Source organism: Centruroides vittatus, unplaced genomic scaffold (assembly GCF_030686945.1).
Source record: "Centruroides vittatus isolate TY-2023 unplaced genomic scaffold, ASM3068694v2 contig_1832, whole genome shotgun sequence".
Lineage (NCBI taxonomy): Eukaryota > Metazoa > Arthropoda > Arachnida > Scorpiones > Buthidae > Centruroides > Centruroides vittatus.
The window spans coordinates 430811-457944 of NW_027121128.1; the positions used below are offsets into that span (position 1 = coordinate 430811).

At 33.8% G+C, this 27134-nt stretch overlaps 2 protein-coding genes across 3 annotated transcripts in view; both read left to right on the plus strand.

Annotated features, from left to right (window-relative positions):
- Positions 1–3684, plus strand: part of Dora (Dorado) — a 152809-nt gene extending 149125 nt beyond the window's left edge. Inside the window, exon 24 of the mRNA XM_067264242.1 lies at positions 2619–3684. Coding sequence (XP_067120343.1) covers positions 2619–2835 — 217 coding nt within the window. The 3' untranslated portion in view covers positions 2836–3684. The remainder of the gene's footprint in view (positions 1–2618) is intronic.
- Positions 3685–17594: 13910 nt separating this feature from the next.
- Positions 17595–27134, plus strand: part of Dlg5 (Discs large 5) — a 98314-nt gene continuing 88774 nt past the window's right edge. The window contains exons 1-2 of one of the 2 annotated variants that reach the window (XM_067264240.1): positions 17595–17678; positions 17751–17862. The gene's annotated coding sequence lies outside the window, so the exon portion shown is untranslated. Of the gene's footprint in view, positions 17679–17750; positions 17863–19170; positions 19195–27134 lie in introns of those variants that run through there. The other variant, XM_067264241.1, reaches the window with a different exon arrangement.

A 27134-nucleotide genomic window follows, 5' to 3' on the forward strand; every position in this document is an offset into this window, starting at 1 on the left:
TTGGTATACAGTTAGGGTACATCATGAGAACGTACACTAAGAAGGAATTTTTCGAAATTTCCCCTGGGGGAGAGGGACAGGATTAAGGCTTCAACAATGGAAGTGTTAAGAGAAAGCGATGAGCAAGATTTATAGGCGCAGATGCAGTTTTTTGTGTTTTTGCAGGAAATCGAACATATTGTTAGACCCATCTAAAAATTCTCTAATTAATCTGGAAACGGGGACCTAATTCTTGCATTCTGTGAAAACGGGTAAGATTGACTATAATGTAATAATCTTCATCTTTGCTATCGTTACTTTTTGCCCGAGCAATACTGGGCTTATCTGCTAGTTGAACTATAAAGTGTCTTTTATCATATATTTTTCTTAAATGCTATAACTCCTAATAATTTATTCCTGAATTAGAACATCGTTCAGGAATTGGATAAGGAATATTTTTTTAAATATTATCGCTTAGTTGCTAATTATTAATGCATTATTCTAAAGAAAAAATTTGAATTCAAATGTGTTTGATGTAGAAATGCTTATTCCATTACAGGTTAAATAGTTACTCTGATACACCCCTTGGGACCTTATAGATAATATACTAAGTATCAATTCTGATTTTGTCACTAAGGATGTTATTTTTGTGACTTTCAACCACACCATTAGTTTCTTTGTAAAAAGTTGCTTCCAACAAGGCCCTTTGAATTCTTCCTAACATCCTGTCCCTTTGTTTGGAAGCTAGCATGTTAAGAGGCTCACTGTTAATGGCATCCACAATTCTTATACATGGAGCTCTTGTGTCTGATACTTTTGTAGCATACACACAAACCTTGACGTGCCCACAAAGAAAAAGTTTAAAGATGAAGTCATGTGATCGGGCAGAACAAGGAACAGGGCCCCAGCAATCTAGAACATGCAGCAGTGGAAGTCCAGATCGCCACTGTATGGCAGTGGTATTGAACAACACATTCTATTCACTTATCTAAACAAATGGATTTTACAGAACAATTTAAAACTAGGGATGTTTGAGGGAACATCTTGTGTTAATGTATAAAATTACAAGAGAAATGTGAGAAATGTTGAATGTGATAAATTAAAATTACTTTTAAAGCAGTTGTTTAGCAATAAATCATATTTTTCACAAAAGTTGTTGTTTTAATCTGGACACTATTTTAATATTAATATAATATATTCTTAGAGAAAACTTAAAATAATTGCAATAATAAAAACAAAACAAAACTATAAAATTTATTATAATTTCAATACATAAAAGACTCCGTGAGAATAAAATATAAAAGAAAAATTGCTTTGCCAAAGCTTTTTATATATAAGTTTTAATGTTTCCGTAAATAAACTTTTTCATTAAATTTTAATGTGAGGTGATGTAAATTGCTTGTTCCAAGAGGCAGTCTTGCTTCAGTTATCAAGATGCATTGTGATGATCAGTACGAGAAAATTTTAATATTTAGATGAATAGATGATTTAAGTTTAAAAAAACTTTCTGTATGTAGTAATTTTTTTGAAATCTTTAAACTAAAAAGAAGAATTACACTTTAATTATCACAATAAAGTCAATTGAATTCCTGCCTATTATTCCAAATAATAGGCAGGAATTCAATTGGTTAATAGTTCATATCCTGAATCTCTGGTTTGCTTGAAACATGTTTTAAGTAAACCAGAGATTCAGGATATGAACTATTAACCAAAAACAGAGTAATAGGCAGTTTCAAGTAAACTGGAGATTTGGAATACAAGCTATTAACTAAAGACATCTTGCAGTTGAAAGAATTTAAAAATTAAAGATTGGAAATTATATTTCATAAAATACAAGCTTTCTTTAGATATCTAGCAGTTGACTTTCATCATATGTATAATTTTTTCTTTAAAATCTTAAAATTATTAATATTAAAACATCTTTTAAATTACTTTTAAATTGAAAAACATTAAGAAATATACAAATATAAAACATCTAATAACTTGATTCTTGATTAATACCAAACATTCTGCTGTATTATATCAGGTTATATTATGGCTACATTTAATAATTAAGTATTGAGTAATTTTGCCTAGAGGTATGCAAGTCCCAATCTTGTGATAAATTTAATAATTCTAAATTAAATATCAGTTTATTTATAAAGTTCTATAAGAAAAGAATTGGCCCCCAGCGGAACTCAAATCCACAACTTCTACATACTGTGTAGATACATTACCAGTTACGCTACTCAGACTTTGGTCCAATCTTTGCTTCCGGAACTAAATTAAATATTAATTTATTTATAGTTATTAAATTTATTATGAGATGGCAACCTAATTGCCTACCTCTAGGCAAAATTAATCAATATTTAATTATTAAACGAAGCCATAATATAGCCCAATAATATCTGGCAGATTGTTTGTCACTAAGAAATATTGAAGATTAAAAGAGTGATGATGGTTTTTAATATCTACATAATTAATCTACATAATTATACAGTTTAAAAAGTTCAAAAATGATAAATTACCTAATAAAACAATATTTTAACATTTAATACAAAAACTAAATAATATAATCATATCTAGCTTACGTATTTCCAAAAATGAGTATTAAAAGATTTGTACTTAAATGTGATCACTTACCATTTTTACTTCTTTAGGTTCATCGCCTGCACCCATTTCAAGATGTATCACATCACTCCCGGTGAATATGACGAGTTTGTTAACATCATCCGCAGTGCCCGGTCGGCCTTTCAGTTGACCCCCGGAGGCATGGTACAATTTAACGAACTGCTTCAGAGTCTGCGTCGCTCCAAGTCATGTAAGAAGGAGTTATGGCAGCGGATTGCTAATTCACTAGCTACTGGAAGCATTTGATGGATGGATGCTAGTAGATTTGCAACAATAAGAAGCAGTATGACCATAAATACTCCAGATCATACTTGTTTTAAAAATTTTGTGATGTTTGCACCAATATCTCTGTTGAACGTTTAGTGCATTGATTGTAGTTGTTTTTGTAAAGTGTTTCACTCTGCTGCCATAGGACGGTTATAGTTTATTTCAGAAAATTTTGTTAGTGCGCAGATAAGCGGGTGGACGGATTGTGTTTCATTGGTGCGCAAGCACATTTGTTACCCGATGCAGACAAGCTCATACCGAAGTACAAGTTTCCACGGAAGAAATATTACCCCTCCCTCCCGTCCAGACTTCTCCCACCCGGCATTTTTAAACCTTTAGACTAAAATTTTGATGTGCTTAACCCATCTTTAGTTCCCACCCATCGTGCCAGGTGGAAGTTACTTTTACTAAGAAATAACTATCATATGATATAAATATAAATAAATAAATATATATATAAATATATATATATATATATAAAAATACATATATATATATAATTTGTTAACATTGCTATTGAACAGAAGGTTGTGGAGAAGATGGAACAGCAAAGTGGCTTTTGTAGTTATGTTTCCCCATTTGTACTTAGCTTCATACATTGCAAAGTCCAACAAAATTTAAATAATTTTAGTGTTCCTTCTGGGGAAGGCACCATTCCTTGTAAAGGATACATCTCTGGGCTTATTAGTATTTTTAAAGAAAAACTGTCATTGATCGATTCCCATCTTTTACACAACAGAAGATTGTGCCGTTAAGATTGCTTTGTCTGGAATGAAATGAACCATTCTTCTGTTAAATCTTTGACAATAAACTAATGTTGATATATGAGTGTGACTCTTTTCTTTGTATACAATGGGATGCTTGTATCCCACACTTATCTTTAAACTGTAATATATTTTAATGGTAATGAAAATATGATTATATCTATTAATATTATTTTAGCAGAGACTCTAAACATAAATTTTTTTAAATTTGTTAAAATCATTATTGCTAGTAAATTGGTAGATTTACCAAATTGAAACTAAACATCAGATTAGTATAAGAATCATAAAGTTGTTTAAAAATGCCTTTCATAAATTAGACTTTTGGTATTTATTTTTATTCTTTAGCATATTTTTAACAATTAATTTATGTTAGTTTAAAACAGGAACAGATACTTGCAGCATTAAAGATTTTGCTTGGAAGAATAGAAATTATTTTAATATAAAAATGTGTTAAATTTGATACCATGTTGTAATCAAACTGCTAAATTCAGAAAATCAAAATCAGCCTTTTTGGCCATTCTATGGCCATTTTCCTCATACATTGGGTTCTGCCAGACTCCCAGTTTTCTATAATTTTCCCGATTTGGAACACTTTGTCCCCACTGGAAAATTTTTTCCAAAATGTCCTGATTTGTTCATATCTATCATATTCTATAAAAAATTACTCTGATCTGTATTTTTTAAAAAAGGCAAATAAGAATGGTAAGCAGTAAGTGTCGTGCGTGCTGCTGCTACATATCTAATGTCGGTTATCTGTAGATTTTTATCAGTATCCCAATTTCTGGTTTTGAACTTGCAGCAATCCTATTCATACAACAAGTACAAATCAATGATATACATTCCAAAATATATTCGTTAAGTTTAGAATACAGTCATAGTTAATGAATCAATTTTAAGTTTATGTTATACTTTGTCATTTGTATTTGTTCCAAGATGAAGATAATCATGCAACAGATAAAATGTTAGTTAATAATTTTGGTTTTCTGAATTTAGTTTAATTTACAAAATAAAACTGCTTTTAATAGTTGTCTATAACTGAAGTTAAAATGATAGAAATTTATTATTATAGATAAACACAACCATACCATAGATTTTGTGTTGTTTCTTGCAAGAAACCATTCTATTTTTGGATTGCTTTACTTGCCAAAACATTTTAGATCCAATGCAACACATTAAAAACACATTTTGATATTAACTATTCTATGGAATGTTCAAAATAAAACTACAGTAGAGCGTCGTTAATCAGAACGTCGGTAATCGAAATGGCCGGAAATCGGAACGATTTTCAGTCGGACTGTGTCATGCTGAATCGAACGTTTTTGATACTAGATTTACTTCTAAAGTATAATTTTCATGTTTTTATATTCTTCGATATATTTATTTTGTTTGTACAAAATGCAGAAATAATTTTTAACGATACGATAGCCTCGATTATTATTATAAAAATTTTCGTTAGGCTTAAAATTGACGAAAATTCAACACGAAGCGACACGCAACGGAGAAAAATTCAACACGAAGCGACACGCAACGGAGAAAAATTCAACACGAAGCGACACGCAACGGAGAAAAATTTGAACATCGGACAGGTTAATATATTTTTTCGTACAAAGTCGGAAATCGGAACAAATGACTAATTGGAACAACCCCAGTCCCCAATTGACTCCAATTTTCGACGCTCTACTGTACTTCAATTATACATAAAAACAAATGCTTAAAGTTAAAAGTTTTCCTTCAAGTTAGCCTTTTTTAACAGTTTATGCAGGATAATTAAAATTATATATTAATTTGTATCAGGTTTTATTAGTTTTAACGTAATGTATTTATAGTATATGAAAATAAAACAATAAAATAAATACAAAACCACATACAAACCTCAAGGCCGGTTCAGTAATGAGAAGTTCAGACTTTTCATTGTTTTCATTGCTGGATTGATCTTGATTAGGGATTGCAATTGCTGGATCCCTCATCCAGCAATCCAGCTGGATCCAGCGCATTCTTCGGCCTGCTGGATCCAGCGCTGCGGATCTGCAAATACTCAAATGCTGATCTTGCAAATACTCAAATACTTTCTAAATAATGCCGCAAAAGTCTACGTCGTCGCGTTGCCGCTTTGCTAACTACTAGACTGTTACTAATTGCTTACTCACTACTTTACTAACACTAATAATTAAATTACTTATAAATAAACTATACTTTAATCAATCCAACAAAATTTAATAAAATAATAACGTATTCAATCGCTTTTAACGATCTTCCTCAGTTACAAAAAAATACAACATTAACTATAGAACATAAAATGTGTTTGGAATAAATATAAAAAGAATAGTGCTTAATTACATCCCATTTTTTTTAAACAAGATACATAGATGTACTGCCAGGTCTGATAATTTTCGTATTGTATACCGACGTAATCCCACTGTTTTCAAACTTTTAAGAAACGATAAAAAGAAAGAGGATCGGAATTCAACAACGGGTATATATTCGGTGCCTTTACAGAATCAACGTTTCAATTCCAAGCTTGTTTATGTGGGTGCAACGATGCGCAGTTTAAAACAAAGGCTCAAGAGCACAAATATACAATCAGTAAGAACCTTGACAACACTGCGCTGGCATCATACGAAAGACAGAAGGATGTTAACGTCCAATGGGATCAAGCGGCAATTATAAAAACGACGACGAATAGGCAAACGGTCAAACATCTTGAGAGATTGGAAATCTGCAAGGCGCACATGACAACTGGTTGTATAAACCATAGAGATGCAGACTTATTGTCTACCATGTGGAGATCCTTTTACATTAATTAATGTTATTAACGGACAGTGCTGGTTTCGTTGTATCTTATATACAGTGTTTTTTTTTTTAAACTGACGGTACTCAGAGACATCTGTAGAGCAATCTAACAGCTGGACTGTCGCCAAATTTGGGAGGGTGACTAAGGACGACATGGGAAAGAGATTCCGCGAAGAAAAAAGTAGTGCCCAAATTTGCCGGTAGGGGTGGATTTGGCACTGTTGTAGCAAAACAGCTAAGAATCTGCATAAAATCCAGCTGCAATTAACAAACACACGAATAAATAATCAGACAGCGGTTTCAGTGTAATAACGAAAGTTTAATTAATCAGCAAATAACCTTCTCCCTTCTTCAATGTGATCACCGTCCTTCTGGACAACTCATTGCATCCTGAACACCGTGTTCTCTATGGCCGAACGTCACATGTCCACAGGAATGTTCATCACAGTTTGAGAAATGTTGTCCTTCAAAGTCATCAAGTTTGGGACACTACCAAGATAGACCTTGGACTTTAAGTAACCCCACAGGAAATAGTAACATGGGGTTAGATCCGGGGAGCGAGGCGGCCATGTAAGTGGAAAAAAGCGACTGATGACCCTTTCTTCAGTGAAGTGCTGGTAGCTTTTTCGCTACAACAGCGCCAAATCCTCGCGGAAGATTACGCGAAGAAAAAAAGTAGTACCTAAATTCTATCTCTTTTCCATGTCATCCTTAGTCACTCTACCAAATTTGGCGACAGTCCGGCTGTTAGATTGCTCTACAGATGTTTCTGAGTACCGTCAGTTTAAAAAAAACACACTGTATATATTTTTTTCTGCTATTTATTTTGTTTATTTATCTATATTTTGTCCGTTTGGGCGTTTTCCGTTAATTTTTATATTTATTTCGAACACATTTTATGTTCTACTGGTATATTTAATGTTCTATTTTTTTTGTAATCGAGGAAGATCGTTAAAAACAATTGGAAATGTTATTATTTTATTAAATTTTGCTGGATTGATAAAGGTGTAGTTTATTTAACTTATTCTACTTCCAGTTCATAGTTTTATATACTTATAAATAACTACAGACTAATATGTAGAGTCTATATATGAAAACTGGTAAGACTGATAGCTACTTAGCCACTGATTATCCGTCCTTACATTATTATTAATATAATATATTAATATAAATTAATCAGTAGAATTACCTTTGCTATTATTTAACTTAAAGATTACATTATAATTATAATCTAACTAAACATTTAAAGTTAATTATCTCTATCTCAAGTGTTAAACCAAACCAAAGTTAAGTTTACTACCTAAATGTGTAAGTTTTACTGATTTACAGTGACCAGTCTAAATAATAAAAGTTTCTTAAGTATTTTTTTAAAAATGTTTTATTTATTTCATTAAAAAAACATAAATTGCAGGATAGATAGACAGACAGATAACACTTTATTGTACCAAAAATACATCCATGCTGGATCCGCGCTGGATCCAGCTGGAATGATTTCAATCCAGCAAAAATCCAGCTGGATTCAAAACACTGCTGGATTGCAATCCCTAATCTTGATGTTCATATGTGGTTTTGTATTTTTACTGTCCAGTTCTGACTCTGAAGTAAATGTTCTTACAATAAAATAAAATGATATTATTACACCAAAAAGAATATATTTATATACAGTAAGACCCCACTTAATGCTGATTCGATATAACGCAGTCTGCTCGAAGCCTTAAAAAAGCTCAAAATTTATGCAATTTAAATTATTGCGGCATTTCATTGATTCATATATAATACGATTATTTACAAATGTGAACCAATCAGAAAAAGGTGGCAAAAAGGCGTACTTTCTTTAAATCTATGTTTGTTTGGTGCAATTTTTGAAAAAATATAACATCATGGATGCCATAGGCAATATCAACTTCACTTGGGAAAAATTAACTGATAAATGCATGAACAGAGTGTCGAAGAAGTTATGGCTGAAGGTATCCAAGAATTCTCAACGAGAGGAGCCTATTGCTGTATTGTTAGGTTGACCAAATTCAACCTAATCGATACAGCAGGACTAGGAGATGTAGACAAGCAGGATATTGAGGAGTTACTGCAGGTTTCTGGTGAGAACCTTACCAGTGACGACCTCCAAGAACTGGCAGAACAAGAAATTCATGTAGAACTGGAAAACAGTGATTCTGAAAATGAAGAGCCCAAAGAACTTGTTATGGATTTCCTTAGTAAAAGTTTGGTAACAAATAACAGAAATTGTTGATCAAATTGTAGCGAATGATCCAGATTTTGAAAGGAGTGCAAAAGCAAGACAAGATGTTTTTGGATGCAATTTCCTGCTACTGACATTTGCCTAACAAAAGAAAAAAAAAGCAACAAATGACACTAGACGACTTCATTGCAAAAAAGTCAAGAATCTCAGAAGAGCCAGGACCTTCATCACAAAAAATGAACTTTACATTTCTGTGTGCATGTTTGTGTGTTGTTTAATGTATATTATTATGCAGATTAATATAAAAATAACTTAAAATTAAAGTAAAATTTGTTTGTTTGATGATGTGTTTCCCTATCCCTATTTACTCTATGTTAAAATGACCTCGTTTAACGTTTTGTTTAGCACTTTGTCGTCTAGGAATGCATTCTCGGTGTTAAGTAGGGTCTTACTGTATACATACATATATATATTTATACATACACAATCAGTCCACTTAAGAGAACACCCTCATAGTCACTGTGTCATGCTCCATTATACAAGTAAAAAGTTGAAGTAATAAGATCACCCAGGGAGTTGTTAATGGTATTTGATTTTCTTCACTTTTTCATGCCTTAGGAGCTTTATGTAACTTATAACACACTTGGAATCATTAAAAATCATTATCACATCATTTACTGTATTTATTTGTTTCCATTTTTATTGTTCTATTGAATAATCAGTAAGTACATTAAGTACAGTATATTTACCAGCAAAAAGTTACTAGTAGTTACTGTTACTTTCACTTATTCCTAGAAATAAGTGAAAGTAACAGGCCTTGCTGAAAAGATATAGACATTTTTGCTCCAAAATTTCTGAATGCTACTGGGATGTACAGCATAAAAACAAATAAGTACAGTACCACCTTAGAGTAAGGTTGTGTGATCTCCAAAATCTGGTTGCTAATCATTTCTTGTCACCTTGAGAGGAGGGTGAACATGCAATCTGAGTTGTTTGTTTATATATTTTATGGTATCTTTTTAATATGTAATTGCTTCTTGTATGTGCCCAATAAAACCTGTTCATTATTCTGTAAGAAATCTTTTTGACTCTTTGTGTATTAGAAAACAGACCAATGGAAGGTTTTACCTTCTATTGGTCAGTTTTTTAATACAGTTAATGTACCATAAGGTAGACCGATCCTTATAAATCTTCCTTAGAATAGTGCTCCCTTATGCTGACTGCTGATGTAAAAATGCTAACAACATTATTCTCTTGATCGGCCTATATGGACTGCTCTATTATCCAGTGCTCTGTTAACAGGATTCCCACTAATGTGAAACATAGGAGAGAAAATTGGGAACATGAGAGTTCTCTCTTAAGCTAATTGCTCCCTTATTCAATGCTCTGTTATGTGGACTCAACTATAATTTAAATATACATATCATATATACACTCATTGCCATAAAAATTAGTGTACCAAGAAGGAGTTGTTGGAATTGAATGAAATTGTACATGTGTAAGTGTAATGGTGATTACAAAATGAAAGCAAAAGGATCATTTATTGCAAGAAAAACTACAAATGAAAGGCAGTTCTAGTACTCTGGTGGGCCACCTCTAATGTGAACACACGATACAGGCAGGCATGGAAGGATATAGGTGCTGTATGGTGTTCTGCAGCATCTTGGTTCACAGTTGTTGCAAGCATCCTCTAGTTTGGCAAAACTCCTAGATTGACCAATTTGCATCTCAGGTGATTCCAGACGTGTTCAATTGGTGAAAAATTGGGACTGGGTAGACCAGGAAAGTGTGGCAATGTGGGAGGCAGTCCTGTGACACCCTTGGTCGAGCATGTCCTGTTGGAAAATGGCTCTTTGAAGGTAATGAGAGGTAACACATGTGGCTACAAATGTCAATAACATACCATTGGGCTGTCATGGTCCCTTGGATCACTATAGATGTGACCAGCTGTGGGGAGGTGTGCCACTCCAAGGCAGGATTGACGCATTTACCATAATGCCTTCAGACATGAACACAATTGTTGTCAGTGCCCAAACTGATTCTGGATTTGTCACTGAAGCAACCCAGTTCCATTCCGTTGTGATCCAATCCCATCGGGAGTGACACCATTCCAGAGGCAATGGTGAGTGGCTATCAATGGCAGCACACATAATGGCCACTGCAATACCAAATGTTCCTCATCCAGGCACCTGAAAATAGTACAGACAGACACAGGAGTCTGTGATGATAGTGCCACCTGTGTCTGGATGGTGGACTACAATACGATCGGCTGTGTGCATGCTTATCTGAGGACTATGCAGTTCTTTCTACTAGTGGTCTGCCGAGGGCACCATGTGTGCAAGCTCTCTCTTGTCCACGGGTCCCAATACCTCTTCATGGTGTTTTCAGAATGGCCTAGATGGTGGGCTATTTGGCAAGATGACCATCCAGCTTCTCTCAACCTAATGATCCTTCCCCTCTCAAACTCATTGTTCATATGGTCTTTGATTGCAACATAAAGGCATCTTTAGTGATATAGCATCCCTCTTCAACAAGTAAACACCAGACAAAATGTCTTTGCACACACTTTTTATAGGCCTAGGGGGGACACTAATGCCATCTGCAAGCATTATGCAATGAGCCATCACTCTATAACTGTAATCATTTCTGAGACTTATCTGCATTCCAAGTTTTACAGTGATATGACAACTCCTTCTCAGTGTGCGAATTCTTATGGAACAATATATTTTACAAATATATGAAATGTTAGAAAAGTAAAAAGGTTGTAGCTAGATTGTGCTGCTGCTTTGGATGTGGTGCTCTGGTTCAACACACCACTTTGCCATCCTGGTTGGTGCAGCCCTGTAACTAGCAGACGTAAACTTGCATGCATTGCAATCACTATGGGTCCTGCTATTACCATCCAACATTGGCTTCATTTGTAGTGGTGTCATGACAAGGAAGTATGGACTGCTACAGACTGACAGCATATTATCATTAGCAATGAATCCTGGATCTGTCTGAGAATGTACAACTACTGTGTTAGTGTGGAGAAGGACCACTCGTCAGCATTTCAGTCCCACTATTACTGTTGAACAACACTACCCTCATTTCTGCATGCTGATCTGGGGAGCCATTTTTTATGACTGTTGATTAACTCTAGAAGCAGTACAAGGAACATTGATAACACAGCAGCATGTTCTGGAAATACTGCACCTGCATGTGTTTCCTTTCATGGCAGGGCTGCAAACAGTTACTTTTCAGCAAGGTAATGCTTAGTCACACATAACTATGGTTTTCCAGGAAAATCTACATCAGGCCACACTTTGTCAGCCTGCCCAGTGTTCAGATTTGCCCATTGAGCATTTGTGGGACTAAATGGACCACCAGCTTCAATCATTTACAAGTGAGGAAGCTGAGAAGCAGTTGCAACACGTGGGTAACTCTGTTGCAGGATAGCATACAATGGCTACATGCTTTCATGCTCATTTGTATCATTGTATGTTAACAGGCAAGAGAAGGTACAGATACTAAAGATTGTTGCTACATAGGAAATTGATCCTTTTGTTACAATATTGTCACCATTGCCATTACATTCACTCTAGTCTGTGCAGCAAAAGAGTAAACAAGGGTCTATGTCAAATGAAAGGGATGCAAGATGTGTGAGTAGTGTTAGAATTAAGAATAAGTACATACATACAGTGCCATAACTAGGGTGGTGCCAGCGGTGCCCAGGCACAGGGCGTAGAAATGACCTGGACCAAGTTTTATATCATAGTTTTGGGGCGTAGTTACAGAAGCTCGCACTGGGCACATAAAGACTAGTTACGACGCTGCAGACATACATACAAGAAAGACATAGGCCGTACATGAAGTGTTTAGCTGGCAGAAAAGGGTAAAGGGGAAGAAAGAGGGAGAGGAGATAGACAGTAGAGAAAGGTAAGAGCCCTCTGAACAGCATACATATGGCTCTATGTTTGATGTTGGCGTGCAGTTTTTATGCTGCCAGGCCGTAGTCCCCCAAAGGGTCTAAAAGAAAACCTGAGTGTAGCGAACACCAATAATTGAGTGCTACCATGAATAGCTAAGTGTAGAAGTTAGTGCCAAGTGGCTGTTAGTAGGAAGACTTATATCTACTTAATATGAATAAAACTGAACGCGATTGCGAATCTTAACTTAACAGCTAGACAGACAGCACGAAAAGGAAACGAACACAATGACAAACTAGACAAGACGAACGGACTGACAGAAACTAACAGGCAAGACCCCAATTTTTTATTTTATTTTATTTTTAAACATTAACTTACTAACTAAACTAACCTACCATAACCTAGGACAAACCTAACCAGAGGACTAAAGCTAACAAACCTAATCTAATTTAACCTAACCTATCATATCCTAATTGGAAACCAAGCTAAGAGTCTCTAATCTAACTTACAATTAGGACTAACTGAATTTAGACTGAAAAAGAAGACAGAAAAAGGAATTAAAATACAAAGTTAAAAGGCAGCTAAATGCTGAGGAAAAGCTAATTGCCATCCATGCCCCTGGAGTGAGTGCTCTCAAGAGCCCCACAAAGGGGTATAAATGTGAGTAGATGATGGAACATTGTACGTGTGTGAATGAAATGGTGTGAATTGCAAGGCCAGTTGTACCTTCAAGAATAGCAGCTCTCATTAAACTATCCCTAATGTGATTGTACCTATTGCAGTGAAAAACTAAGTGAAGTGGTGTTTGGTTCTCCTTAATACCACAATCGCATTGTGGATTGTCCCCAAGGTGAAATCTATGCAGGTATTGCTTATAGTTGTTGTGTCCTGTAAGTAGCTGAGTGTGAGGGTGTAACTAGGGTAAAAGTGGTGAAGAATCACAGTAGTGTCAACCTTGGGGATAAAAGTGTAGGTGAGCCTACCAATGGTGTCACGGTCTCAGCTGTCTTGCCAGAGAATGAAGATTTGTTTCTTGACATGATTGTTGATGTACGAGGTAGGAATTTAACTGAAAGTACTAGTGACTGAAGACTTTGTAGCTTGTTTGGCAAGACAGTCAGTGGTGTTGTTGCCAAGAGCCCCCGCATGACCCAGGACCCATTGGAAATCTATTCTAATGTTGTTATCTAAGTGTCTGAGAATGTGGTGTATGAGATGGACGAGTTTTAAGCGACTATCAGACTTCGCAATCCTGTGTAAAGCTACCCTACTTCAATATTACTGTGTAAAGCTACCCTAAATGCAATAGTGTAAGTAGTGTCTTTTGTCCTTCCTATGCTTAAGAATAAGTAATAAAATTTGTAGAAAAAAATAAAACAATAAAATTATTTAGGATATAGTATAAAAACGTTTTAAAATCTAAAAAACATAACAGCTGAAAGAGATCAGATTCATGTCTCAACTCCCAAGGGAGTAGCCACGTCTCCTTTCATCTAACATAGACCCTTCCAATTCAGGCTTACTCATGTGCAGATTATTAATATAAGATTCATTGAATTCTAACATCTTGGTCCTTGACTTTTTTGTCAATGAGTGTACTAACATAAAAATTATATTAAAAGTTTGGTTTATTTAGGACTCTACCACATGTAAATATTATAAATCATATACTTTTAAAAAGAAGTTTCATTTTAAATGTAACTTCTTTAAAAGTATGAAAAATAAAACCATAGAAATGTATTTCTATAAATAAAAATTGCAAATTATTTTACAATACACTTTGGTACATTGGATATTGGTTTTTTTGTTTAAGCAATTCATTTTTGAATTTAATTATTACAGTTGTATTTTCAAAAAGAGAAAAAAATTATATTAAAACTCTCTTCTGGGGTTTATAACTATTAAGAGATCCACTAACTAAATTGATATAAATTATTGATTTATAGCCCAGTGGCAAAACACTGAAAATTGACTGAGTTAGGTCATTTTTTACTGTATTTACCAAAGACTCCAGATATATTTAAAAATACATGTGAGGATCCACTTCCATCACCCAAATACCCTAATATGGACTTGACTAAAGCCACAATGGGCATAAGAGTATCTGCGGAAAGTGTTTCTTATAATAATCAAATTAATTTTTTTTAATAGAAGGAATCATTTTTAAATTCTCAATTTCTTTATGATACATTATAAAATTATTTATAATCTTTCGGACTATAATTTTTTTTTTTTTTTTTGTTCTTTGATAAATTTTGATTATTCTATTAGATAATTGTTTATATTTTTTAATCTAAATAATACATATAAGATTTAATAAATTTATAACAAAAATAAATATTCTTACTAATTTTATATTTTTAATTTTTTTTATTAAAGAGATAATTGCAGAACTAGAAAATTTTTGTACTCATAGTGCGCAAAAGGATTCCTGTATATATGAAGAGAGTTAAATTCTGTATTTAGTATTATGCACTCGGATGAATTGTTAAGCATAACCTAACTTTTAAGTGAAGATAAATTTCTGTTCAAATTAGTTGTATTTCTGCAATAAAATTTAGAAATTATATTTCTGAATTTCATTGTGTATTAATCATGGAAAAATATGCAAAAATATAAAGAAAAATTTTAGCATTTGAAGCTTGAAGTTAGATTGTTTTGCCCTGTCAATTATTATACTCTGTATCATTAGATGTAAGATATAGAACAAGTAAACAGAGCAGGAAATTTAGGTTTGTCTATTTCTGTATATTACTCATATCTGTATAAAAATACATAGGAGGAGAAGGAAAATGTAAGTATATTCATCAAAATTTGTTTAATTTAACAATTACTCTTAGAATATATTATTTATATAATTGCAAATACAACACAAAGTGTGTAATGTTATCCATTGAAGTTTTATAAGATAAGTTTTATAATTTAATGCTAAATAATTATATATACTGGTAAATGTTGTATGCATTATCAAACATTACTTAATATGCAAGTAACTTACTACATTTTATGATAATGTTGTTGTACAGTAACTCAGAAAGCATACAATGTAATTGCATGTGACTGTTTGACACTGTCAGACACTAACATTAAGATCTTGATGACTCTTATGATAAGGAACCAAATTGAGCCATTTAATCCACATTTGTAGTAGGTTACAACAAGCTTTTCTTGTCTATTAATTTAGAAAAATGCCAAATTTTATTATTAAAAACACAAGTTTTGTTTTTCAATACATTGCAGGCTTCAAAAAGTGACAGCCCAAACGTCTCTTGATCTCTGAGACACCAAGCAACCTATACATTAGATTCTAGAGAATTTTAGTACTAGATGAATGCTAACATCATAAATTAAATATATTTTTAAAGTTGTTCTTGTTTATTTTAGGTTCAGTTCACATTATAATAATAATAATAATATCATCATTTTGGTGTGAAGCAGTCATTGTACTCAATGAATCACACCATTGTTGGGTTGATACTAGTGGAATATTTCTATAAAACTTTTAATAGAAATGGAAATAAACATGATCTTTGAATCTACTCTGTAATAAAAATATATAACAATAGCTCTAGGAAACATTTTATTTTGTATTTGCAAACTTCTACAAAATACTCAAAAAAATAAATAAATAAATAAAATGAAAATTTAAATGCAACCTCCACATCATTTCCATAACACCAATTTTTATGAGATATAAACTTATATTTTAATATTTTGCTCATTATTTACATAGAAATTAATGCATCAAGCATTCCTATAAATACAGTATTTTACGGACTATAAGATGCACTTTTTTCTTCGAAAAATTGCCTCCGAAATTCAGGTGCGTCTTATAGTCCGTAGCGTCTTATAGGTATTTTTTTTTAAAATTGTTTAAAAATTCAGGTGTGTCTTATAGTCCATAGCGTCTTATAGTCCGTAAAATATGGTAATTATACTTACTCTTCCCCTACTGAATATAATTATACATCCACAAAATAAATGTTTTCCAGATTGCATGTTTTCAAATCAATCTTAATATAACTTATTACACTAAAGGTAATGATTAATCATTGACTGTTCTTTGACATTACACGAAGTTCTTTGTATATAAATAATATACTGTATATATATTATTGACACACCAAGATAAGCTGTCGATAACATTTACAATCCAACCAGGGGCAGTGTTTCATAATGGTAAAAATGGGGTCTAAAACTGATTGAACTTTGGTTATTTTTAAAATTTGTTTATTTATTGATCACAAATTGGTCTACAATGACAAGCAAAACTGGATAGCCCCCAGAACTTGAGTCATCCTAATAACTTGGTGTGATTTGTCTTCCTCCCATTGATCTCTGTTACCTGCCATCATCATCATCATCCTGTCAAAGACATGAGGCATGGTGCCAAGTGCTTCATCTCTTCATCATCAAATCATGATTTCTCTGGAAGCAACCATGATCTTTTCTTTTTAAATTCAGTTTTAATTACAATAAGCAGTGGAGGGTTATACCTTCAAAGCCCAGGCAAAGTTGAATTAAGAGGCCCTGCTTACAGTGTTGTCTTCAGACAATTTTCTGAGGGAAATATTTTCTTATAAAAGATTGGTTTGTGGCCTCCCGTTGGTGGGGGCCCCAGGCAATTGTCTCTTTGCCCATAGGATAACGCACCACCAACAATAACTTATATAAATATGTATTTATAAAGTTGTTTGCATTATTTACGACATAAAACTTTTTCTTTACTAATAATAGGGAAATAAGGAACATAATTTTGGATGCGTTCAGCAGACTCAACAGTTCCGGAGCTATTGAGTATTTTTCTGCCGAACTCCCTCTGCAGTAGCGCTATTTCGGAACATGTTTGGTGTGGTGTTTTGACGTCACAATAGTTTCTCTCATTTACATTGACGAATGATGACTGCTCCAACGCATACGACACTCATCGTTCAGCAGATGTAACTACGTAACAGCCACATTTGCTTACTTCCAACTGTTGACTCTGCTGAAACGCAGCCAATGTTACATTTACACTTGAGCGCTCGTTTTAATTCCTGTTTGCAGATATATCGCCTGTGTAAATATTGACAATTAATTAATTAATTAATGTATGAAATCATCGAAATTTTTTTATAGGCCAATCGGTAGAATTTTCGAGTCTCGCCTGGCTGATTATTCAACGTAACCCCTTTTGGTAATTCTTTAAAATTGAAATATTCTCGTTCTTTATGGCTTATCTTATATTTCCGGTAGTTCGCTGAAGTGTAAAGAGATATACGTTTGTTAAAACTCATTTTCTCTCAACTACATTTCCATTCTCTCATTGAAAAATGGGTCTTTGTTCCCGCGGGTTCATGCGTTTTGGGTGAGTAACCGCACTTTATTTCCGGAAAATTTTATCTTTATCTTTATAGCAGTTTATTATTGCGTATATCTAATTTATTTATTTATTTCGCCATAATTTTAATTTCTATACATCTACATAGAAATATACAGCGGGTCCCAAAAGTCGGTTGATCATCGTAAAGATTAAATTGCTGTCTTTTATTAGCTACAGATTGTATAACTTGCGTATCGAGCAATTCTTATAACGTTTAAGAGTTTTCGATAGCGATTCACGCGGTTATTAACTTACTTTTCGGTCACCCTGTATTTATCTTACGCTTACACTCAGGGCCGGATTTACCAATCTAGGGGCGCTGGGCACAAATTCGGTGGGGGTCCCCCCTTTAAGAGTAGGCAAATTTGATGATTTAGAAAATTTACACAAAATACTGTACTTTCAATTAGATTTGAACTAGGAAGTTGTAAATTTCATTTAAAAATAAGGTTATTGTAAACATACATATATTTTATTGTGTAAAACTAATTATTTTAACTTAACTGAAAAATACCTATGTGAAATTTTTTCCCGAAATTTTCCAATGTTTCATAGGTTTCTTCCCGGGTTTGGTTTTCTCTGCCTGTTGCCCTCATGATTAGGCTATACTAGGCTGTCGCGGTAATAGAAAAAAAATTATGTTTAAACATAATTTTTTTTTAGTTTTGTGGGGGCCCCTATTTTGTGGGGACCCTGGGCACAGGCCCCAAATGCCCTTATGTAAATCCGGCCCTGCTTACACTAATGATTCTAAGTGAAGTTTTCTACTTAGAATTATACAAAACTTTGATTTAATAATTTAAATTTGTGGCTCTATTCGTACTTTTTAATAAAATTTTTTTCCGTGGAATTTGCAAGGTGTATTGTGACCACACTACACTACAATTATCGGTTAATATTACCTATGGTAGAGAACATGGAGGCTCGTCTCTGAAACAGTGGGATGCACGTTCTAACCTAACCTAACCTATTCTAATAAATTACCATAATTATTTCCAACCAAATTATTAGAATAGGGATAATTTATTAGAATAGGTTAGGTTAGAACGTGCATCCCCACTGTTTCAGAGACGAGCCGCCATGTTCGCTACCATAGGTAACATTAACCCAATTATCCATTGAATCTATTGAACATGCATGTTCAAGAGATGAATTCTACAAGAAAGTAGTAGCTATCAAATTAGTTGTTATCAAATTCCTACGTTGTGTAGGCACTAAAAATGCCCTTTTTTTCGCACACATCACGAGTTTGACACGACTCGCAATGGGGCAATCTGATGAGGTTCACCAGGAGAACATCACCAAAGAAAATTTGAGGTTCCTATCCTTATTTTTTCAAATTAAATCATTTTTTTAAACTTTAATCAGTGTTATATACTTATCCTTAACTTAATTATTCATAATATTTATTTTTAATTCTGTGCAACCAGACACTAATTGACACGCATGAGTTACCATTCGAAACATTAAATGTAGTCGCGATTCGTTTCGATCAAAATAAATAAAAATCGTATGCTTCGATGAGAATGTGTGAAGATAAATATTATTTGAATTATAAACTTTTTAAATAAATAAAATTCGAGGGGGTTTTTTCAGTAATTTATTGTAAATCTAGTTAACATGGAATGAAATTTCGTGTTCTGCAAACGATAAATTCAGCAATTACAACAATTCAGTTTTTATGCAAATGAATAAGTGAAATATAAATGTATAATAAATTAATTTTAATAAAACATAGAATAATGGAAGGTTTCTTAACAAGTAATAATACATGAAGTTTGCGTGATGCGCTGAGTTCACAATAGGATTTCTTATTGGAGTTCTCTTGTGAAGTTTTATTTTACAGGAAATTAAATTTTAAACATCTGCTAAGAAAATAAAATGTGTTTTATTTTTCCGGCTGTTGTAACATAGTACTGTAATCATGTCAAATTTGACCCGGCCCAACAGTGGTCAAGCGGTTCCGTTCCCTGAACACTGTGAGTTCGGTTCGTAGGTTTGCGCCTAGCCAGGACGGGCTGGCCACATGTTGTTTTCCGGGTCTGTGACGCCGGAATAGGAGCTAGTTACCTTTAAAAAGGCATTCCCCTAGGCATATCGCCCAAGTGTTGCATTGTTAGCCAAGTGCCGTAAGTTAAACAAATTTGCCCCTTTGTTTTTTGCAAATCTCATCGTTTTCAGACTCACTAAAATAAAAATAAAAAGTTTTAAAATCGCGTGTTTCCGTCTATTTTGTTTAATATCTCAGAATGGTGTAAAGATAAAGAAACGAAATTTTCCATGGCAACTATCAAATGCTATTAAATTTTGGAGTACTGAAATCAAGAGGGGTGATGTGTCGTATCTCGAGTGGAGTCGGACTTAACGAAAATTTTACTCGTTATTGGCATTTAGGCAGAGACTCCACCAGCGCCGTAATTAGCCTTTTATGCGCCCGGTGTGAGCATCTGTAACTACGCCTCAAAACTATGACTCAAAACTTGGTCCAGGTCATTTCTGCGCCCCCTAGAGTCTACGCCCTGTGCCTGGGCACCGCTGGCACCGCCCTAGTTACGGCACTGGACTCCACTAGCGTAAAAATCCTCGCCGTAAAAACTTTTAATCACGTGACCATGATATTTTACGCTGGAGCTGGTCGTAAAACCAGCGTAAAAGCGAGTTGAGCAGTGTTCAACTTTCGACGCGAATACGTAGGTAAAATGGTACTATCCACCAATCAGAAGTCAGTGAAATCTAGGTCATTGTGACACAGTGCAAAAATGGCGGAAAACGAGCTTTTGTGTATGTTTTCTAGTGGCTACTTGGAAAAGACCTAGATAGAATAGATCTGGAAAGATTTGTCGAAATCATCCGAAAGTATTCACGTATCTACGACAAGAAGTATCCCGATTATAATAATGGATGCCTAAAACACGCGATATGGACGGCCAAAGGAAAATTCTTCATTTAGAGGAGTATATAATAAAAAAGCTAAGCTTATAAGTGCTGTAAATTATATTAATAATACAATAATAAAAGTTAATATACGAAAGTAAATATATTATTTTTACTACAGTTATAATTATAGTACAGAAAAAACTCGTAGAATATAATCATTGTCTTTATATCGATATATCACGTATACAATCGTAACTTCGATAGTACCGTCGCCGTATAAAACTTCGCTCGCCGGTCCCAAGGTCCTAGATTATAAGGCTGCCTCATAGAGAAGAAACGCTTCTCATTGGTTGCTTATTTGACGTCACTCATAGTCGAAAACGAAACATCTTACTATGTCCTTATGGTAAAAACATTACCGATCAGAGGCTCGTAGCTTTAATTACACGCTAATATTTCATTAATTACGATTCTTACTTAGTTAAATATAAATAAAAAATGATTGTAAATAAGAAAAATTTGGAATATTGAGCAAATCTTCGTAATTTCTACGTGTAAAGTTAAAATTAAAATGCGCTTTTTTACTTTGTAAATGAAATCGATTTTATCTATTTTATATTATAACAGCAATAGTTCCTTAAAAGACTAATTTTGGTAAATTCTACGTAGGTGATTTATATATAAGTAAATTAATTTAATTTATTTCGTCAAACTACTACTTTTTTAAACCAAAATTATATTGGTCTGTTTTTTAACTTTTAATACTCACGTACCGAAAACGATATTATTTACTCATACATATACAAAAATAACTTTGTCAAAAGAACAATTTTTTGTTATAAACATAATTTGTATATATTTATATCAAAAATGTGTTACAGAAACAAAATTAAAAGAAATCAGGTACAAACTTTTTAAAATTTTCTATTGTTATTACAGTTTTTAAAATAGAATTTTCATTTTCATTTAAAATTAAGATCTAAAGTTTAGAATCATTACATTTAAGAGATTCTTCTGGTATATCCTGTTTATTTACATCTAAAAGTTTTTCTATCAAGTTTATTTCTTTTTAATAAACGATTCCTTCTTTGATTCGACTGATTAATATTTCCATTTTCTATATTTTCTAAATTTACAGTCGGTAGTGAAGTTTCCTTTACATTAGTTTAGGTTTTGCCAATAAATCTAATAATTCGGCTTTTAAATTTCTCTCAAAATCATTTTCTGTGAGATGATCGGAGCGAGCATGACAAGAATCGGGATCGAATTTGTCTTTTCTTTTACAATTATGAATCCATTTTCTTATTATTATTGGATCTTTAGGAAATCTAAAATAACCAACTTTCCTGTTTAATAACTTTGTGTTATGATAGCTTTTATTACAAGTTGCAACAGCACATTGTTCCTAGCATCAAAAAATAATAATAAAATTTAGATATTTTTTTATTTTCCCAAATATATCTAATCAAGATATAATATTCTGAAGTAGAAGAAAGTAGCATTAACATTTCTTACATAAAAATTATTATACAAATAAATAACACTACAATAAATTTATACTATGTATAAAAGATTTTTATATTTTGCATTTCTATTCATTTTACGTAAATGTGCATATTTCAAGAAAGTTATATTAATTAATAATAAACAATATTTCTTTTTTACATCTCAAGTTATTTTAAAAGTGTTATCGGCCAGCTTATTATTTGTAGTCGTCATTTCATCGTTCAGATACAAAAATTGTATCTAGACGTAGAAAACTGTTTTTAGTATTTTAAAGTATTTTAGTAATAAATATATTTCATCTGTAATCATATTCTGTAATTTCTACAGAAAAAAGTGTAAAGACTATAACAGAATATCAAACGGCTCTAGGAACAGTTTTGTTACTTCCGTACAAGTTTTATCGATATAATTATCATGATTATGTTTATTAATAGTAATAACGATAGATATATTTACCTTCGAAGATTAAGAGTCTAAAAACTCTCAACAAAGTAACAAAATTAGTAAAATTCCTAAATTTTCTTCCATTGGTAACTGTTGTGAAGCAGTCGCTCGATTACGGCTCGACTACGGATGACGTATATCCGGAATCTGGGAGGAAATGGCTAAACTGGCTGTATGAAGTAACCTTATATTCTAGGACCTTGAGACGGTCCAAACGCAAATAGGTCACGTGATTATAAGTTTTTACGGCGAGAGTTTTTACGCCCGTTTTTACGCTAGTGGAGTCTCGGCTGACGGCCGGATGGCCGAGCGGTCAAGGTGGCAGCCTACCGTTCTGGGGGACCCGGGATCGAATCCGAACGGGTCGAAAATCCCCAGGAATTTTTCGGGGGGTGGTCCGTTCGGATATGTCGGGCCCCGTCCCTCACCACCCGGTCGCCCCTTTGTGGGCCTGGCCGAACCCATAATGGGCCTTCTAAAAGAGGCCCTCTTAGTGCCCACAGGGCGGAAAGAGTTAAAAAAAAAAAAGTGGAGTCTCGGCCTTACAATCTTTTAATTAGTGCCATCCCTATTGATTTTATGTATTTCTTTCTTTTCATCTTTTTTACAGTGTTTTAACCTTTCCATAACTGTTTTACTTGTTTTACTACTTAAAGGTTGCAACATCTTTGCAAAATAACTGTAAAAATGAAAAAAACATAAAAAAAAACATATCCACAAAAAAACTAACGTAACTGGTATCGTGGGGGCCGCGCAGCCCCAGAAAGTACGTATCTCCGTCCTGGTAATTGCTACAGCACCGAATGTCCGGCACCCGCCGCGAGTCGCGACGTAATGAGATTACATAAAATGGCGGCTGCACACGATGCTTAGATCCTTAGAAAATCGTAAAAATATGACGCGTGAGAGCCGCGCGGCCCCCACGATACCAGTTAAGGGTTAAAAATTATCAGCCTTCCTAATGGTCCCCTTAACTTCCTGTTCGAGTGCTGGGAAAGTCGAGCAAAAGCCCTTGCTATCTTTTCTTCTAATGAGTGCAAAACTTTATATCCTCACCTATATAACTCTTCTGTTATTCTATAGTTTAGTTTCTGTTTATCGTATTTTATGGCACGCACCCCATTTTAGCATGGAAAATCGGAAAAAAGTATTTAAGCCTTCTCACACTTTTGGCACTCGGTCCCAAAAGCTGTTTTGACGTATTCTGATTTTTTATTGTTTTCTCCTCGTGGACACTAAGATGGCCATTTTTAGCAAGCTCATTATGGGTTAACCAAACTCACAATGGAGCTGGCTAGCAGCCTGATGGTGAGGGGCGGGACCCGACATGTCCTGACAGACCATTCTCGAAAAATTCCTGAAGCTTTTCGATCCATCCATTTGTTTATCAATGGGATACTACAGCACCATAAGCATCACCCTGAATACACCCCTGGTTTATGTATAAAATATTTGTATTTGTATTTTGAAATTATTTTGTAGTTTATTTTACTATACAGTATTCGTTTTTCATCCGTAAACATTTTCATATTTATGCCGGATTTAGTTTGACTAACAGATTCTTTTCTGATAAATAATAATGTAATACAGAATTCAGTTTAGTTTTGTATATCTTCTTCTTTTTCTTTTTGGAGTTTATATGGAAGTTTTGTATATACGCAGAGCCGGCCCTACCATAGGGCGAACGGAGCAGCTGCTCCAGCGCTAAGTCCTAGGGAGTACCTCAGTGGTAAAGAAAATTAAAGGAAAAAATATTTTTTCACTTTTCGATATTTTGATTGCGAGCGTATGGCCAGTATGTGAATGGCCTTATCTGTTGAGATGCGCGCGGGTCGAGTGCGTGGACGGATTTCCACCCTCGCCTCAGTTACATCACCAGTGTTGCCGCCACAGGCGCTGCCGTTTTAGTTGGCGAGTCCATTTCAAAGCACCAGCACTGCCGAGCGTGTTCCCGCGCTTTCTGCGTGAATTTCACTTGTCGGCTGACGTGTGAGTAAGTATTCTTTTATTCGTTAAGGTATTCTTTCATACTTTACAGAGATACCTATAAGACAGGGATGAGCAACACGCGGCCCGTTAAACATGTTTATGCGCCCCTCCAAGCATTTCTAAAATTGAATTTATTTTATCGACTTTCTCCCATCAATATAATGTTATAAAATTAATTATAATAAAATGGTAGTACATACTAAACCGAAACAATTTTTTGTGACGAGTTACTCACTTGTCGGCGACTTGTTTAAACATGCAATACGAACGCGCCGCGTCTGTGCTTGTTTGTGTTTGCTTCTGTCACACAATCAGTCAGACTGGTAAGCTGTTAACTAGCAATTTTAGCAATTCTTGTGTTTCTTGAAAGGCGTGAGTGCAATATTATTGTCAAAAAGGTAATATTAGAGTTTTTTTTATTCAAAATTAAGTTTTCCTACAAATTTTTTTAACTTTCAAATTTTTAATCCATAATAGCATGTCGGAAAAGCAAACAAAAAAAACGGAAGGTTGCGGATGAGCACAGGCATTTTCAAGAAAAGTGGAAATTTGATTATTTTTTCACTTTTGTCAAAGATAAAGCTGTATGCTTAATATGCTCAGAGACTGTGTCGACATTAAAAGAATATAACATAAAAAGGCATTACGATACAAAACATGAACAACAATATAAAAACTTAACAGGACAACTCCGGATAGATAAGTTTAATCAAATGGAGAAAACCTTGGGAAACCAACAGGCTATTTTTTAAAATCAAGCTATTTTATCAAATACAGCAGTAAAGGCTAGTTTTGTTGTCAGTCAAATACTGGCAAAAAAAATGAAACCCTTTGCGGATGGAGAGATGATAAAAGAATGTCTGACTGCTGTTGCAGAAATAGCATTTCCTGATAAAATAAATATTATTTCAAACATTAGTTTATCAAGATTCACCATTGCAAGGAGAATTGAAGACTTGTCTGAGAACATAGCAACAACGCTTCGTGAACGCATTGCAAAATTCGAATACTGTTCTTTGGCACTTGATGAGAGTTGCGATATTAGCGATACAGCACAACTGGCTATATTTTTACGTGGTATTGATACCAAATTTAATATTACCGAAGAATTGTGTTCACTGATTCCAATGCAAGGGACTACATATCCGGCAAAGACCTGTACGATGAACTAAAGTCTGTGATGGAAAATTTTTCAATTTCATTAGAAAAGATTATTGGTATATCGACAGATGGAAGCACGGGCAATGTCAAGCATGGAGGTAGGAGTATCGGGAAGGCTATTTCAAGACATTAAGAAGGTCACAGGAAGGAAATATTCGTTAACCACTGCATAATTCACCAGGAAAATTTGTGTGCGAAAAGATTGAGTTTGCCAAATGTCACAGTACCAATAATTAAACTGATCAATTTTATAAAGTCGCGCGCGTTAAATCACCGTGAATTTAAAGAATTCCTGAAAGATTTAGAAACTGAATATGGCGACGTGGTTTTTAATACCGAAGTACGTTGGCTTAGTAGAGGCGCAATGCTAAAAAGAGTATACAACTTAAAAAGCGAAATACAATTGTTCTTGGATATGAAGGGATATGCCTTTCCTCATTTCGGTAATAAAGAATGGATGTGCGATTTCTTGTTTGTTTTTATTTTGCATTAAAATTTGTATATGAAATCTTTACTTTTTTTTAAATTTTATATTTTTCCATTCTAATGTTTATTATAAATAAAGTTTTGTAAATTATTAATAAGTGTTACTTTATGTGCGGCCCGCCAAAAAGTTTTAAAATTTAAATTGGCCCGTTGATTAAAAAGGTTGCTCACCCCTGCTATAAGATGTACTGTACCTACTTTGTATTACAAAATGTGTCCCAAAATTTACGCAAGATTTGAATTAAATAGAAAACAGTTTTTTTTAAATTATAATTTCTTTATTGAATCATAAAGTACAGTAGACCCCTATAACACGGGTTCCTATAACACGGATTCGTATAACACGGAACGTATCTACCGTGTTATAGGGGGTCTGCTGTACTGTACAGTACCTTAGTTAGGTCGACTCTTGCAGAAGACAAGCTTTCTGATCTAGCCTTGCTGTCCATTGAGGATCAGCTCAGACATTATCGTATGAGGAGATCATAAAAAAATTGCAAATGCAAAAGTGCGTAAGCAGCGATTTAATTAAAATTTGTTCTCCAGGTGATTTAAGTAGTTTATTATTATTATTGTTATTAGGAGCCTGTAGCCTAAATAGTTAAAAATTTTATAAGTATTGTTATATTAATTAGTGAACATAATAAATAAGTACCAGTACCAAAGTTGATAATGCTTATTGATTTTGTCAATGAATATTGACTGAATTTTCATTAACTAGTTAGTAAAATAATACCAATGAGTGATCTCATTATAAAAGTAATATTTGTGTTAAAGAAATTTACCTTAATCTT